General features: G+C 52.8%; 1 protein-coding gene across 1 annotated transcript in view; it reads left to right on the forward strand.

Moving 5' to 3' along the window:
* Nucleotides 1–14212, forward strand: part of ntng2b (netrin g2b) — a 57189-nt gene that overhangs the window by 9889 nt on the left and 33088 nt on the right. Inside the window, exon 2 of the mRNA XM_084441853.1 lies at nucleotides 3358–4001. Coding sequence (XP_084297979.1) covers nucleotides 3358–4001 — 644 coding nt within the window. The remainder of the gene's footprint in view (nucleotides 1–3357; nucleotides 4002–14212) is intronic.

A 14212-nucleotide genomic window follows, 5' to 3' on the forward strand; every position in this document is an offset into this window, starting at 1 on the left:
GCCAGCGGTGGGATTTGTCTCGTGTCCTCTGGCCTGCTTTCCCCGAAAACGCGCACACACACACACACACACACACACACACACACACACACACACACACACACACACACATTAGCCACTGTTCTGTCACAGAACACCCGAGGGAGACACATTCTGTAATTAACCAAGGAAAAATAGTGAGGGTTAGCATAATGCCACACTCCATCTCTCTCTCTCTCTCTCTCTCTCTCTCTCTCTCTCTGTCTCCCTCTCTCTCTGTCTCCGTGTCATTCTCTCTCTCTAACGCTCTCTCTCTAGCACTCTCTCTCTCTCTCTCTCTCTCTCTCTCTCACACACACACACACACACACACACACACACACATATGCACACAAAAAACACTTATGCATGGGCATGCATGCACACATAAACTCATGTACATGCATATGCATGCACACACACACATTCTCACACACACATTAGACACTACTGGCAGGCCAATCAGATATGGTCTATAAAGGGCAAACTCAAGACTACTAAATAAAGTGGAAAAGCAACATCCCTCTCCTGGTCCCAGACTCCCAGCGTGGGGCTGCTGTGGGGGTCACTCCATCTGATGGTTCCTCCACACGCGCCAAATTGTGTTCTCTGACTGTCTCTTTTTTATTCCCCATGGTAGCAGTACTAGGTGACATCCATATATCTATATAACACTATCCAGAGAGAGAGAGAGAGAGAGAGAGAGATAGAGAGAGAGAGGTAGTAGGAGAGAGAGGGAGAGAGAGAGGTAGTAGGAGAGAGAAAGGGAAAAGGAGAGAGAGAGAGAGAGAGTTTGAACTTCAGCAACAAAACACTCCTCTTGATTTGGGTTGTTTGGGTCGATATTGAGTTGTACAGTAGCGCCGTATTTGTGCATGAACAGAATGAGGTGTGCTCATTATGCATGGACCTCCGCCACGTCTCGCCCCGTGACGGTCGTGAACGTCCTTGGGGACGACAGGGTTCCTATGACGGGCCGCGCTTTAGAGGAACGCTCTCATCCCCCGTCCTCGGCGCAGAGTGGGATCGATACCGCAGTATTTTGGGAGCGAGTCCCGCGGCAGCTGTCTGCCTGTTCTTCGGGTGAAGCATCTACTATCCTAGCGTCTGTTCTGCGTGGGACGTTGTCGTTGTCGTCCCGCCCAAAAACGGGGATCCCACTTATCACAGCGCCACGCGGCGCGTCGACATGGTGACAGTTACAGCGCCATGGAGCCCGTAGTCGTGGCGACAGGATCCCAGCGAGGATAATTGCTGGAGGGGCTTAGCGGTGTAGGCCACCTGCCGTAGCAGTTGGCCAGGATTTGTGTGTTTGTGTGTGTGTGTGTGTGTGTAAGTGAGAGAGATAGAGTCTGTGTTTGTAGTGTGTGTGTGTGTACGTGTACTGTACGTGTGTGTGTACTGTACGTGTGTGTGTGTGTGCTGGCAGGGTGTACTGTATATAGGGCAGGGCAGAGGAGGGTGGTGAAGAGGCCACGGCTTAAGAGAACACGCTCACACGCAACCCTGCCCCAAACAATAGGAGAGATCCGCTCTGGTCATCCCTGCGGCTCAGAGAGGTCAATCAGGAGGGTCGGCTCACAGCTCGCTGAGCCTCCCTCCCAAACTCAACACACTGGACTCACACATACACATACGGCATGTACGCAAGCATATACACAAACACATGCATGCACACACACACTCACACACACGCACACACATGCATGCACACCCACACACGCATGCAAGCGCACACACACACACATGCATGCACAACCGCACACACACACACACGCATGCACGTACGCATACACACACATGCATGCACACACACACACACACACACATGCACACACACACATGCGCACGCACACACACACACACCTACACATGCATACCCCAAATTTGGTCCATTCCAGCACCCTAACAAACTCCTAGCATGTGTAAACCATATACACGGCAAACTAAACTGAATCTGAATCTATAGTTCTGTACATCCATTGTAGTGTTGTGTTTCATCCGTGTGGTGGAGTGTATCTGGGACAGGACAGGGTGACACTCTGATCACTTCCAATGGGATTTCTAGGCCAGGGTTCACAGTCCACTAATCTGTGTGTGTGTGTGTGTGTGTTGGGGGGGTGGGGGTGGGGAGGGCAGTCAGGGGTAGATATGAGTGAGGAATAAAGGGGGGAGAGAGAGATGGATTCACTAATGGAGGACACGGTGCCCAGATGGACCACTAGCCTACAGTTGGATTAAAACCATCATGTCACCAACTTCTCCTGACCCTCCATCCTGTCTATCGATTCCTCCGCCTCTCCCATTAAAGTGGGGAGTAGAAGGCTGTCACTGTGTGTGGTGCGTGGGTGTGTGTGTGTGTGTGTGTGTGCGTGTGTGTCTGTCTGTCGGCTCTGACAGTGATCTCTCTCTCTCGTGTTGAGAGGGGGGAAGATAATTACGTTATCAGACAGGAAACAAGCCTTCCATATCTCCTGTGTGTGTGTGTGTGTGTGTGTGTGTGTGTGTTTGTGCGTGTGTGAGAGAGATTCTCATCAAACATTGAGAGGAAACACACAGTAGGCACATTACTTTTTTTCACACCTTTCTTCCTATATAGTCCCCTATGTGATCTGTAGTCTCTCTCACCCTCTCTCTCTCTCTCTCTCTCTTTCTTTCTCTCTCTCTCTCTCTCTCTATTTCTTTCTCTCTCTCTCTCTTTCTTTCTCTCTCTCTCTCTCTCTCTCTATTTTTTTCTCTCTCTCTCTCTTTCTTTCTCTCTCTCTCTCTATTTCCTTCTCTCTCTCTCTCTCTCTCTCTCTCTCTCTATTTCTTTCTCTCTCTTTCTCTCTCTGTCTCTCTCTTTCTCTCTCTCCTCCCTCTCCTCTCCTCCTCCTTCTCCAGCCTAGTGTAGGTGTGCGTTGGGAGCGTTTCTTTACTCTGCTGTCTCCCTCAGCGTCTGATCATTAATCTCCCAGCCTCTCTGGATGGCAACTTCCTGCTTTGCTGTTATTAGATGGCTAGAGTGGGTTTGACTGACTGGTCACTTTTTCACAGCGTCGTAAAATGACTATATTCACAAGCGACACCTCGGCTGCAAAGAAGCAAAAAGTGAAACCGTAGATAAGCGTTCTCTTGTGATGTATCTTTTGCAATAGACTTTTTTTTCTTGTTAAAAGGTCACACGGTAGCTTTACCCTTTTAACTTTTTGTGTTGTGTTTTTGTGTAGAAGATGAGTACTGTCCACATATACTGGAGATATAAGGAGAAAAACAGAGGTCTTCCAAACAATACAGCACCCGCTTCTTACACTCCTCTGACCTGCGCCCCCCCCTCTCTCCCTTCCCCCCCCCCCACAGGAGAACCCCTACCTCTGCAGTGACGAGTGCGACGCCTCCAACCCCGACCTGGCCCACCCCCCTCACCTGATGCGCGACCGCGAACGTAGCGGTCTCCTCACCTACTGGCAGACGGTCACGTGGTCGCGCTACCCGGACCCCCTACTGGCCAACATCTCCCTGTCCTGGAACAAGAGCCTGGAGCTGACCGACGATGTCCAGATCACCTTCGAGTACGGCCGGCCCACCGTCATGGTCCTGGACAAGTCCATGGACCACGGCCGCTCCTGGCAGCCCTTCCAGTTCTACGCCGACGACTGCCTGGACGCCTTCAACATGCCGCCGAAGCGGGTCACGGACCTGACGCCCGCCAACATCACGCGGGTCATCTGCACCGAGAAGTACTCGCGCTGGGTGGGCTCCAAGAACGATAAGAACGTGAAGTTCGAGGTGCGCGAGCGCTTCGCCGTCTTCGCCGGGCCGCAGCTGAAGAACATGGAGGGCCTGTACACGCGCATGGAGAGCATGAAGGGGCTGAGGGACTTCTTCACCTTCACCAACCTGCGCCTGAGGCTGCTGAGGCCCGCCCTGGGAGGCACCTACGTCCAGAGGGACAACCTGCTCAAGTACTTCTACGCCATCTCCAACATCGAGGTGCTGGCGCGGTGAGTGATGTCCGAGTTCGGACGTGTGTTATTGTTACGCGGCGCGATGAGTTCAGCTCATACTGTGGTAGCGCTGTATGTTACAGTAGTAATGTGTGTAGGTTATATTTGTACAGTGTGACTGTTAACCTGCCGTTCTACCATGTTGACGAAATCGGGCCGGTACCGTAGGCGGCAGTTAGAGGTTGCTTGTTTGAGACTGGGCTAGCCCATTTGACAAGTGATTTACCATCAGTCTTTGTCTACCGCTGTGCCCTTGGGCAATGCAGTTAATCCCAAAACCATAATTGTAAGTGGGTATGGATAAAAGCATCTGCTAAATGACTTATATGTAATGAAATCACTAATACTCACCATGAGGGATGACTAGATAGTTATTGCTGTACTGTTCCTCTCCTACAATGCTACCGACAAGAGTCTTTAGCTGTGCTATGGGGGTACTGGATCTAAAACATAGTCCAAAAAGGAAAAAGGAAGCCTACACAACCTGCCTGCTGGAATGATGGATTCCCTCCAAAAGAAGCTCGCTTTTATTCACACTTCTGTCTCCTGAGTAACAATTTACAGTTGCATCGGCATGTCAGAAAGAGCTGCGCTTTAACAGACGAAGCTCTGGCTGAGTGGTTCACATATCAATTCAAAGTTCACAGCTCCAGTTGAAATGTGTCCTCCGCTGCCGGAAAGATAATGTATGTTTTTTCTTGTTGTTTTACAACGGTGGAATTTATTTACTTCTCGTTCTTTATGCGCCACACACACATACACGCACGCACACACACACACACGCACGCACGCACGCAAGCACGCACACAGCTGAACCCACGATCGTCTACAAGGACTCCTCCCTTCCCTCACCACGCTCCTCACTCTCCTCTCTGGGACCCCTACGCCACCCGTCATTGGCCGACGAGAGCGATGATTAACGACACGAACAGGCGGCCCCGGTGGTCCGAGGTAACCAACCCCCCCCACCCCACCCCGCCGTTCCACAGGGAGAGAGACGGGAACCCTTACATGGCAACTTTGTGACAGTGAGGGATGGTTTAGCCGTCGCACGCCTGCTTAGCATCAACAAGCCATCTCTCGTACCTTTCACAATTATTATTCCAATCAATACGGCAGGGTGACATTTGAATGGTATTTAACATCCTCGTCGGTCCGGAGGAGGATGAGGAGGATGAGGAGGAGGATGAGGAGGAGGAGGAAAAGCTGAGGAGAGGGGAATTGAAAACGTGTGAACGAGAGACGGAGGGAGGTGTTGGTTGACATTCCCGTGTGTGTGTGTGTGTGTGTGTGTGTGTGTGTGTGTGTAGGGTGTGTGTAGGGTGTGGGATGGTAGAGGAGTTCTTGATGAGGTCCTGAGTGGATGCTGACAAAGCATCTAAGCCCCCCCCCCCCACCCCCCACCAGCCCGGACCTCTATCTCTGAAGAGAGGGCCTAGCGGTATTGATCACAGGCTCTCCTCACGCTCAGCACGGAGAGACGGAGGGAGGAAGGAGAGACTGACGGACAGCAGACGGACAGACGTAAACCACCCCTCCTCTCCGTTTACCGGTTCTGCAGTCAGACGAGTCTTTTCATCCCTCCATCTCTCCTCTGTCAAACCCACCCTCTCGAACCCTGGGAGCGGCCGATAAGGTCTGGGCCGGATCGGGTGTCAGCAGACCCAGATTTAGCGAGCCCCGGGCCCCTCCCCCTCTTCTCCGCCTCTACCCTCCACACCTACCGTAACATAATCACTAATCAATAAAGTTATTCTGGGCGGCCTGCGGCACTATCGGGTGACGGCGCGCGGGGGGTCCTGGGCAGTACAGTACAATCAGAGGTGTCTGATGCTCGGTGATGCGAAATTGATTTCGGGGGGCCAGACGATTAGTCAACGTTCCCTGGACAAAAGGGCTAAGCCATCTCATCTGCTCAGCCAACAGACCGGGATTTCCAATGCTTCAAATTTGAATAATGAATATTCTCTCTCTCCCTCTTTCTCTCTTTCTCTCTCTCTCTCTCTCTCTCTCTCTCTCCCGGTGCCTTTGAGAGGACAGCAGGGTGAAATGGGTTTTATATAATAGGGCCGACCGACTCACCACTCGGGGTCGCCACAGTAATGAGATAGGGCCGGCGATATCGACAGGAGGGACCGTTGTCACTTCCTGCTGGGCTCGGGTGTCCCTGGGAGGAGGAAGAGGGGGAGGGGGAGGAGGATGAGATTGATGCCAGTGAAGTTATAGCCCTGCCTTACCCTTTGTATTTGCCTCCCCTGTGTGTGTGTGTGTGTGTGTGTGTGTGTGTGTGTGTGTGTGTGTGTGTGTTGGTGAGCTCTTGATCCGACGTTGCGTTGCCAGAATGACTGGCTGTGCTGTAAAGAGCTGGCACAGGTATTCAGGAAGCCAGGTACTCAGGCCTCAGCTCTGCTGTTCTATCGATAAAGTCTGTTACCCGAGAGCCCTTTAAGTGAAAATGCTTGAGAGCGACGGAGGACAGGATGAAGAAGAAGAGAGAGGGAAGAGGAGAGCGGGTAAATTTAGATTTGTGGAGGCACTGAGATCACTCACAAGACTTGATGAGAGACAGCCAGAGAGAGAGAGAGAGAGAGAGAGAGAGGAGGGGGTCTTACAGGGTAGGAGGAGGATAGAGAGCAGAGAGGAGGTCAAAGAAGTGACAGAAGGACAGGGCGATGAAAAGAGGAGAAGAGGACAGAGGGAGAAAAGCAAAGAGAGGAGATCAGAGGAGAGGGAGAGAGAGAGAGAGAGAGGTCAGAGGAGAGAGAGAGAGAGAGGTCAGAGGAGAGAGAGAGAGAGAGAGAGAGAGAGAGGGGTCAGAGGAGAGAGAGAGAGAGAGAGGTCAGAGGAGAGAGAGAGAGAGAGAGAGGGGTCAGAGGAGAGAGAGAGAGAGAGAGGTCAGAGGAGAGAGAGAGAGAGAGAGAGAGAGAGAGAGAGAGAGAGGGGTCAGAGGAGAGAGGGAGAGAGAGAGGTCAGAGGAGAGAGAGAGAGAGGTCAGAGGAGAGAGAGAGAGGGCAGAGGAGAGAGAGAGAGAGGTCATGAACGCTGACAACATAATAGATTTTATACCGGAGCAAATTCAAAATCTTTTTTTTTTCCAGAGGATATAAGCCATATTCACGAACAGTTCAGCAGTTCTGCGATGTTCAATAAGGACAAGATCCAATAAAACGCTCTCAGCCCAGGCCTGGACTCTCCTGATATAAACTACTTGGCTCTAAGAACTCTGGGATCCCTTTATAGAGCATCAGAGACAGAGGGAAGGAGGACAAGAGATAGAGAAAGGGATAGAGAGAGAACAGAATATAGAGAGGTTGAGAGATAGAGAGAATGAGAGAGAGAGAGGGAGAGAAGGTTGGAGAGTTAGAGAGAGAGAGAGGGATGTAAGGAGATGGAGAGAAAGGGAGCGGGGGATACAGAAAGAGCGACAGAGAGAGAGAGAGAGGGAGACTGAGAGAGTCCTAGTACGACTGAACTAAACTCTCTCCATCATCATTCCCATCAGTGAAATCAGATCCGCGGCGAAGCTCCACTCAGACCCTGCCCCTCCGCCGCCCACCGCCCCCCTCGCCTCTCCTCTCCGGCCCATCTGTCAGCATCCTCCCTGGGCTGGGGATCGGGGTGGAGCAGGGTGGGCTCCACCTGCCTGCCGGAGACTGTATAATGGATCAGGGGCAGGTTCATGGATCGGGCCTCTATAATGGAATAAAGGCCAGGCTGTAAGCTGGAGGAGAGCCACCTAAATTGATTAAGCCTAGACAGAGGGGTGGAGGGATGGAGACGGATGGATGGAGGGATGGAGGACAGGAAGCGGGAGGGGACATTCGTCTCCCGGCGGTCCTCGCCGGCAGCACCACGGCCGTTTGCAGCCATAAACGCCATCCGCTGATTTGATTTGCTCACGGAGACTTGATGGAAGTGAAAGACATTTAGATGAGGCGCTCTGTGTGCGTGCGTGTGTGTGTGTGTAGGTCTGTAGTATTGCTTTTGAAATTCTACTTTACACTGCATTGCCCATGCAACACACACACACACACACACACACGCACGCTCTCCCCCCAGAGAAAGTTAACGGTGCAGACAGATGGCGTTATTAGTCTGAAGCCATGTGCTAATGCTGCTGATGAGCTGGTGTGTAAGGGTGTTTGGGTGAACGTGTTGTTTCATGTCCGTATGTCTTTCCTCTCCTTCTGCCCGTGTTTTTATCCCTCTGTTATCTGGACCCCTGCTGAGAGGCATAACGCGCCTGAGGCTTTTATTCTCCCTGCGTCCCAGCTGTTGGTCCGGCTGGGACTGGGACAGGACTGAGACTAAGGCTGGACTGGGACTGAGGCTGGGACTGGACTGGACTGGACTGGACTGGACTGGACTGGACTGGGACTGAGGCTGGGACTAGGACTGGGCCTGAGGCTGGGACTGAGGCTGGGACTAGGATTGGGGCTGAGGCTGGTACTGAGGCTGGGACTAGGACTGGGGCTGAGGCTGGGACTGTAGCTGAGGCTGGGACTAGGACTGGGGCTGAGGCTGAGGCTGAGGCTGAGGCTGAGGCTGAGGCTGAGGCTGAGGCTGAGGCTGGGACTGGACTGGACTGGGGCTGAGGCTGGGACTGAGGCTGGGACTGGGGCTGAGGCTGGGACTGAAGCTGGGACTGGGGCTGAGCCTGGGACTTGACTGGGTCAGAGGCTGGGACTGGGGCTGAGGCTGGGGCTGGGACTGGGGCTGAGGCTGGGACTAGACTGGGGCTGGGACTGGGACTGAGGCTGGGACTAGGACTGAGGCTGGGACTGGGGCTGAGGCTGGGACTGGACTGGGTCAGAGGCTGGGACTGAGGCTGGGACTGGGGCTGAGGCTGGGACTGGACTGGGTCAGAGGCTGGGACTGGGGCTGAGGCTGGGACTGGACTGGGGCAGAGGCTGGGACTGGACTGGGGCAGAGGCTGGGACTGGACTGGGGCTGAGGCTGGGACTAGGACTGGGGCTGAGGCTGGGACTGAGGCTGGGACTGAGGCTGGGACTGGGGCTGAGGCTGGGACTGGGGCTGAGGCTGGGACTGGGGCTGAGGCTGGGACTGGACTGGGGCAGAGGCTGGGACTGGACTGGGGCTGAGGCTGGGACTGGGATAACAGACCAATCAGAGGGCTTTGATCCCGCAGGCTTGACTGGTATCTCAGAGCCGCAGGAAGTGGCTGTACGGACTCCGCTGCTGGACAGGTGATGTCCGTCACTGGGCCAGCACCGTTGGAAAAACGACTTGGGCCTTTTGTTGTCTTTGGGACGTGTTGAAACACAAGTGGGTGTGTTTGCCAGGTAGCTGCAGCCTGCTTAGAACTGACAGGTTCCAGCTCGCCAGGTGACTAATTATGGTCTCCAGGCCCCCGTCTCTCTCTCTTTCTCTCTCTCTCTCTCTCTCTCTCTCTCTCTCTCTCTCTCAGTCTCTCGCGCTCTCTCTCTCCTCTGGCGTTTGAACAATTGCTGATATCGAACTCTTCTTCCATGCTTTTTTGTTCTTGATTATCGATGTTCTGTGACTTTGACTTTGGAAAATAACATCCTGGTGGTGAATTATGTCATGGTTTGCTGCTGTGTCCTTTAGTGTGTGTGAAGGTTACTGGATGTTAGAACAAGAGAGAGAGAGAGAGAGAGAGAGAGAGAGAGAGAGAGATACAGAAGAGAGGATGATAAATTAACTCCCAGTAGCATGGGACCTGTGTGTGATTTGGTGATGAATTATGGTGTATAGTTTGTGTGACGTTGTGTAAATGTTATTCACAGGTGCCCAGAGAAAGAGAGAGAGAGAAAGGAGAACTCTGCCCTTTGGAGAAATGCTGACTTTTAGCCTAAACTTCAAATGTTACCGTATAAGATGAAGTGTATCATTATTGGTAACTTTTATCGCAAAAACTCTTACTTTTGGATATTACCGTGGGATATACTGTAGTTACGATGAACAAGCACATCTGATGTGAGAGAAATAAGACATCATGGCCCTGATTCCATAACCGAATCAAACATCATAGCTCTGATTCCATAATCGAATTTGAACGTTGTGAGAGAGTGTGATCAAGCCCCTCCCGCCTCATTACCATACCGTGCCCCTCCCCTCCTGCAAAGCGTGACTCCGCCCCCTCTGAGTGATCTCCCCGGGAGACAGCTCGGGTGGTGAAACAGATCGCTTTCTAAATCATTCATGAGCGCGCCGCAGAACAGAGACGCACGCAGAAAGTCGGGCGGCGCAATGAGAGGCGTGTCACGGGTCCTCTCATAGCCGGTGATTTATGACAGCGCGGTTGTAACTGATTTGATAATCACTGTTTATACCCCCTCAGAGAAGAAGCAGAACGTTGAAGTCAGCGATTTCTTTTTCTTTTCAATGCTTTTTGTGTGTTTTTTTTTGTTTCACTGATGCACTTTTTCCCCCCTTTACATTTTTTCTCTCCATCCTCTCCTCCTCTCCATCCTTCCCTCCTCCCTCCTCCTTCTATAGATATCCATTTAAATTCACAAACACGTATAGAGTTTCGCCTGCGTCTCCGCCAGCAGCAGGCTGGCATGGGGGAGTTCTCCTGGTGCTGCCTGTGTGCTTTAAAGTAGAGCAGCATGCTGGGAGAAAGAGAGTGAGAGGGTGAGAGATGGAGAGGGGAGGGGAGAGATGGAGAGGGGAGAGGGTGAGAGAGTGAGAGGGTGAGAGATGGAGAGGGGAGAGAGTGAGAGAGTGAGAGGGTGAGAGATGGAGAGGGGAGGGGAGAGATGGAGTGGGGAGGGGAGAGATGGAGAGGGGAGAGGGTGAGAGAGTGAGAGGGTGAGAGATGGAGATGGGAGAGAGTGAGAGGTTGAGAGATGGAGAGGGGGTGGGGGGGAGATTGAGATGGGAGGGGAGAGGGGGAGAGAGTGAGAGGATGAGAGATGGAGAGGGGAGGGGAGAGATGGAGAGGGGAGAGGGTGAGAGAGTGAGAGGGGGAGAGATGGAGAGGGTAGGGGACAGATGGAGAGGGGAGAAGGTGAGAGAGTGAGAGGGTGAGAGATGGAGAGGGGAGAGGGTGAGAGAGTGAGAGGGTGAGAGATGGAGAGGGTAGGGGACAGATGGAGAGGGGAGAAGGTGAGAGGGTGAGAGATGGAGAGGGTGAGAGGGTGAGAGATGGAGAAGGTGAGAGAGTGAGAGGGTGAGAGATGGAGAGGGGGTGGAGGGGGGAGAGATTGAGATGGGAGGGGAGAGGGGGAGAGAGTAAGAGGGTGAGAGATGGAGAGGGGAGGGGACAGAGTGAGAGGGTGAGAGATGGAGAGGGAAGGATGAGAGAGTGAGAGATGGAGCAGATGAGAGAGTGAGAGATGGAGAGGGAGGGGGATGGTGTCCTTGTAAAGATTGTTTGTACCCTGTTAGTTACATTAATTAGCATAATATTATCGCGCACACTTGGTGTTCACACATACACACACACACACATACACACACGCACACACACACTCATGATTTTACAATCAGACTATTGCTGTCATCATCAGAATGTAGGAACATAAGGAAGAGCAATACTACAAACAAGAAGTACATGACACACACACGCACGCACGCACACACACACACACACACACACACACACAGCGCACGTTCCTGCTAGGCATCAACATAGCATAATATCCCCTCACATATGGAAGTTGTAACCATCATGTGTGTTTCATCAGGTGGACTGAGAACATGTTCTCCTCTGCATCATAATTCATCATCTGCATCATCCTATCAAATCAATCAGTCTGCTCACACGTCCAAGGTTAACATGGTGCGGCAGAGAGGGAGAGACATTATTGACTGAATATCTAAACGGAGAGCAGAAGTCCAGGAAGCCTTGCGGAGTACGGCTACGGCCGTGTTACCGAGCAGACTTGGCGCTACAGTCCCCCATTTGGGCCTACAGGCCCGGTAAACACGCGTTAAGATTTAGTCACTGTGCTAATTGTTTAGCAAACGGTGCCGATTTTTTGAAGCCCCTCTCTGCCCTCCTCCCTGCTTCCCCTCCCCCCTGGCCTGAGGCTCTCGGTTCATCGTGACTAATGATGTTCTCTGTGTCTCAAGGTTTAGTAAGATAATTATATTAACCCCTGTCCCCTGGCTGATCCCAGCTCAGCTCCTCTCCCAGCTCCTGGCTCTACCTGAATTACACAGTGACCACACACACACACACACACACACACACACACACACGCATGCCTTTACCTACGCTCCTCTACCTCTCTTGCACACAAACTAATTGTGTATAGAGGTCGGTGCAGGCACAGAAGCACGCACACACACACACACACGTGTGCACACAACCGCACACACACACACACACACACACACCTGCTGTACTTCGTGCTTGCAATTGTTAAAAGGTTTCCCACTGCATACCGACTGTGTAGCACGAGAGGGTCATGCGCTACTGCAGTCCTTCTCATGAACTGGAGGATCAAACCAAATCTCAGCCTAGGCTGGCGTTAAGCTTGTCCATGTGCAATTTGTAGTTTGGGTTATTTGTGTGTGTGTGTGTGTGTGTGGATGTGTGTGTTCCTTGTCTCTGCGCCTCAGGGTTTGCGTTGGCGAGTGAATCGTGCGTCTCAGGTTCTCTCTGGGGTGCAGTTAAAACCGTCGCTCCGCAGTTCGCGGGGCGGCCATGTCATCGCAGAGGGGACGCCTGAAAAAATGCAGTTTACCTCGTCTGTTCCCCCCCCAACTCTCCCGTCTCGAGTCCCCCTACTCAACACCCGCAAGTGCACGTACTGCACACACACACACACACACACGCTCAGCCCCTGCAGGCAGAGATCTCCTCACCACCCCGGCATCGCCACCCCGGGGGGCCAACAGGCCCTGTGTGTGTGTGTGTGTGGGGGGGGGGGGGGGGGGAAGCAAACCCCTCTCTCGCTTCTGGGCCTCATAATTTTTTCACGCGCTGGTTCCTCAGCCAGACTCGCCCTCCTCCGCCACGCCCCTTTTCCTCTCTTTTCTTATCGGGGCGCTTCATGTCCGCAGGAGAAGGAGGAAGATCCCCCCCTCCATTCCTCTACCCCTCCATCCCTCCGTACTTTCATCCCCCCCCACCCCCCGGGCGCTGGGCCTGTCTGTAGTGCTCATTAAAGAACACATTCGGCTGCAGCGAAGGCTTTGGAGAACCCCGGCTGATCTGCAGACAAGAGAGGAACAGAGGGATGAGAGGAGGGGGGGTGAGGGAGAGAGAGAGAGAGGGAGAGAGAGAGAGAGGAGGGAAGGGGAGGGGGGGGGGAGGGAGAGAGAGAGGAGGAGGGAGAGAGAGGAGGACGGGGAGGGATAGGAGGAGGAGGGAGAGAAAGGAGGGAGGGAGAGAGAGAGGAGGACGGAGAGAGAGAGGAGGGAGGGAGAGAGGAGGGAGAGAGAGAGGAGGGAGGGGAGGGTGAGAGAGAGAGGAGGGAGAGAGAGAGGAGGGAGTGGAGGGTGAGAGAGAGAGGAGGGAGAGAGAGAGGAGGGAGAGAGGAGGAGGGAGCAAGCAAGCGAGGGAGGGCAGGGAGTAGTAGTGAGAAGTGCCTTAAGACACAATGACACGACCTCTGATAGAACTACATGTACAGCCAACTACAGTACGTGGCATCGATATTGCATCGTGATGTAGCCGGCGTGCCCCACCTCTACTGTAAAACCCTCCTGCCTCCCCTCCTACTTGGCCCACAGCCTCCCCCTGTGTCTCCCAACTAGGGATGAGACGGTATACCGTAAATCCGTGAACCACGGTATAAAATGTCCACGGTATTAGAACCGTGACATTCCCTGTGTTTACGGTATTACACAATAATGCGCTGCTGAAACTTCACATTTCAAGTTGCTTGCAACAGTTAGTTTTGTAATTTAATATAAGCTTGCTATTAATAAACTGAGCTTAATTACAATAGTGTGTTTTTCCATCATGTGTTGCACTGTAGTTCCTTCAAAGTAAAATACTAGTTTTTTTAGAGGTGAGGAGGTGAAATGCCGTATACCGTGAAATACCGTAAACCGTACCGTGTAACTAGATACCGTACCGTACCGTAGTTCAAAAATCCATACTGTCTTATCCCTACTCCCAACCCACCCCTCTCCAGAATGTGTGTGAGAACCGTTGGCTGGAACCGTTCTGGAGCGAGAGGGGTTCCGGGAACAGGCCGTGCCGGGCCCGGGTCCCGCTACGCGGTCGTGCCGTACATCATGCTTAACGCATCGGCCTGAGCCTCCTC

Source organism: Borostomias antarcticus (genome assembly GCF_949987555.1).
Source record: "Borostomias antarcticus genome assembly, chromosome: 8".
In the NCBI taxonomy this organism is placed as follows: Eukaryota; Metazoa; Chordata; class Actinopteri; order Stomiiformes; family Stomiidae; genus Borostomias; species Borostomias antarcticus.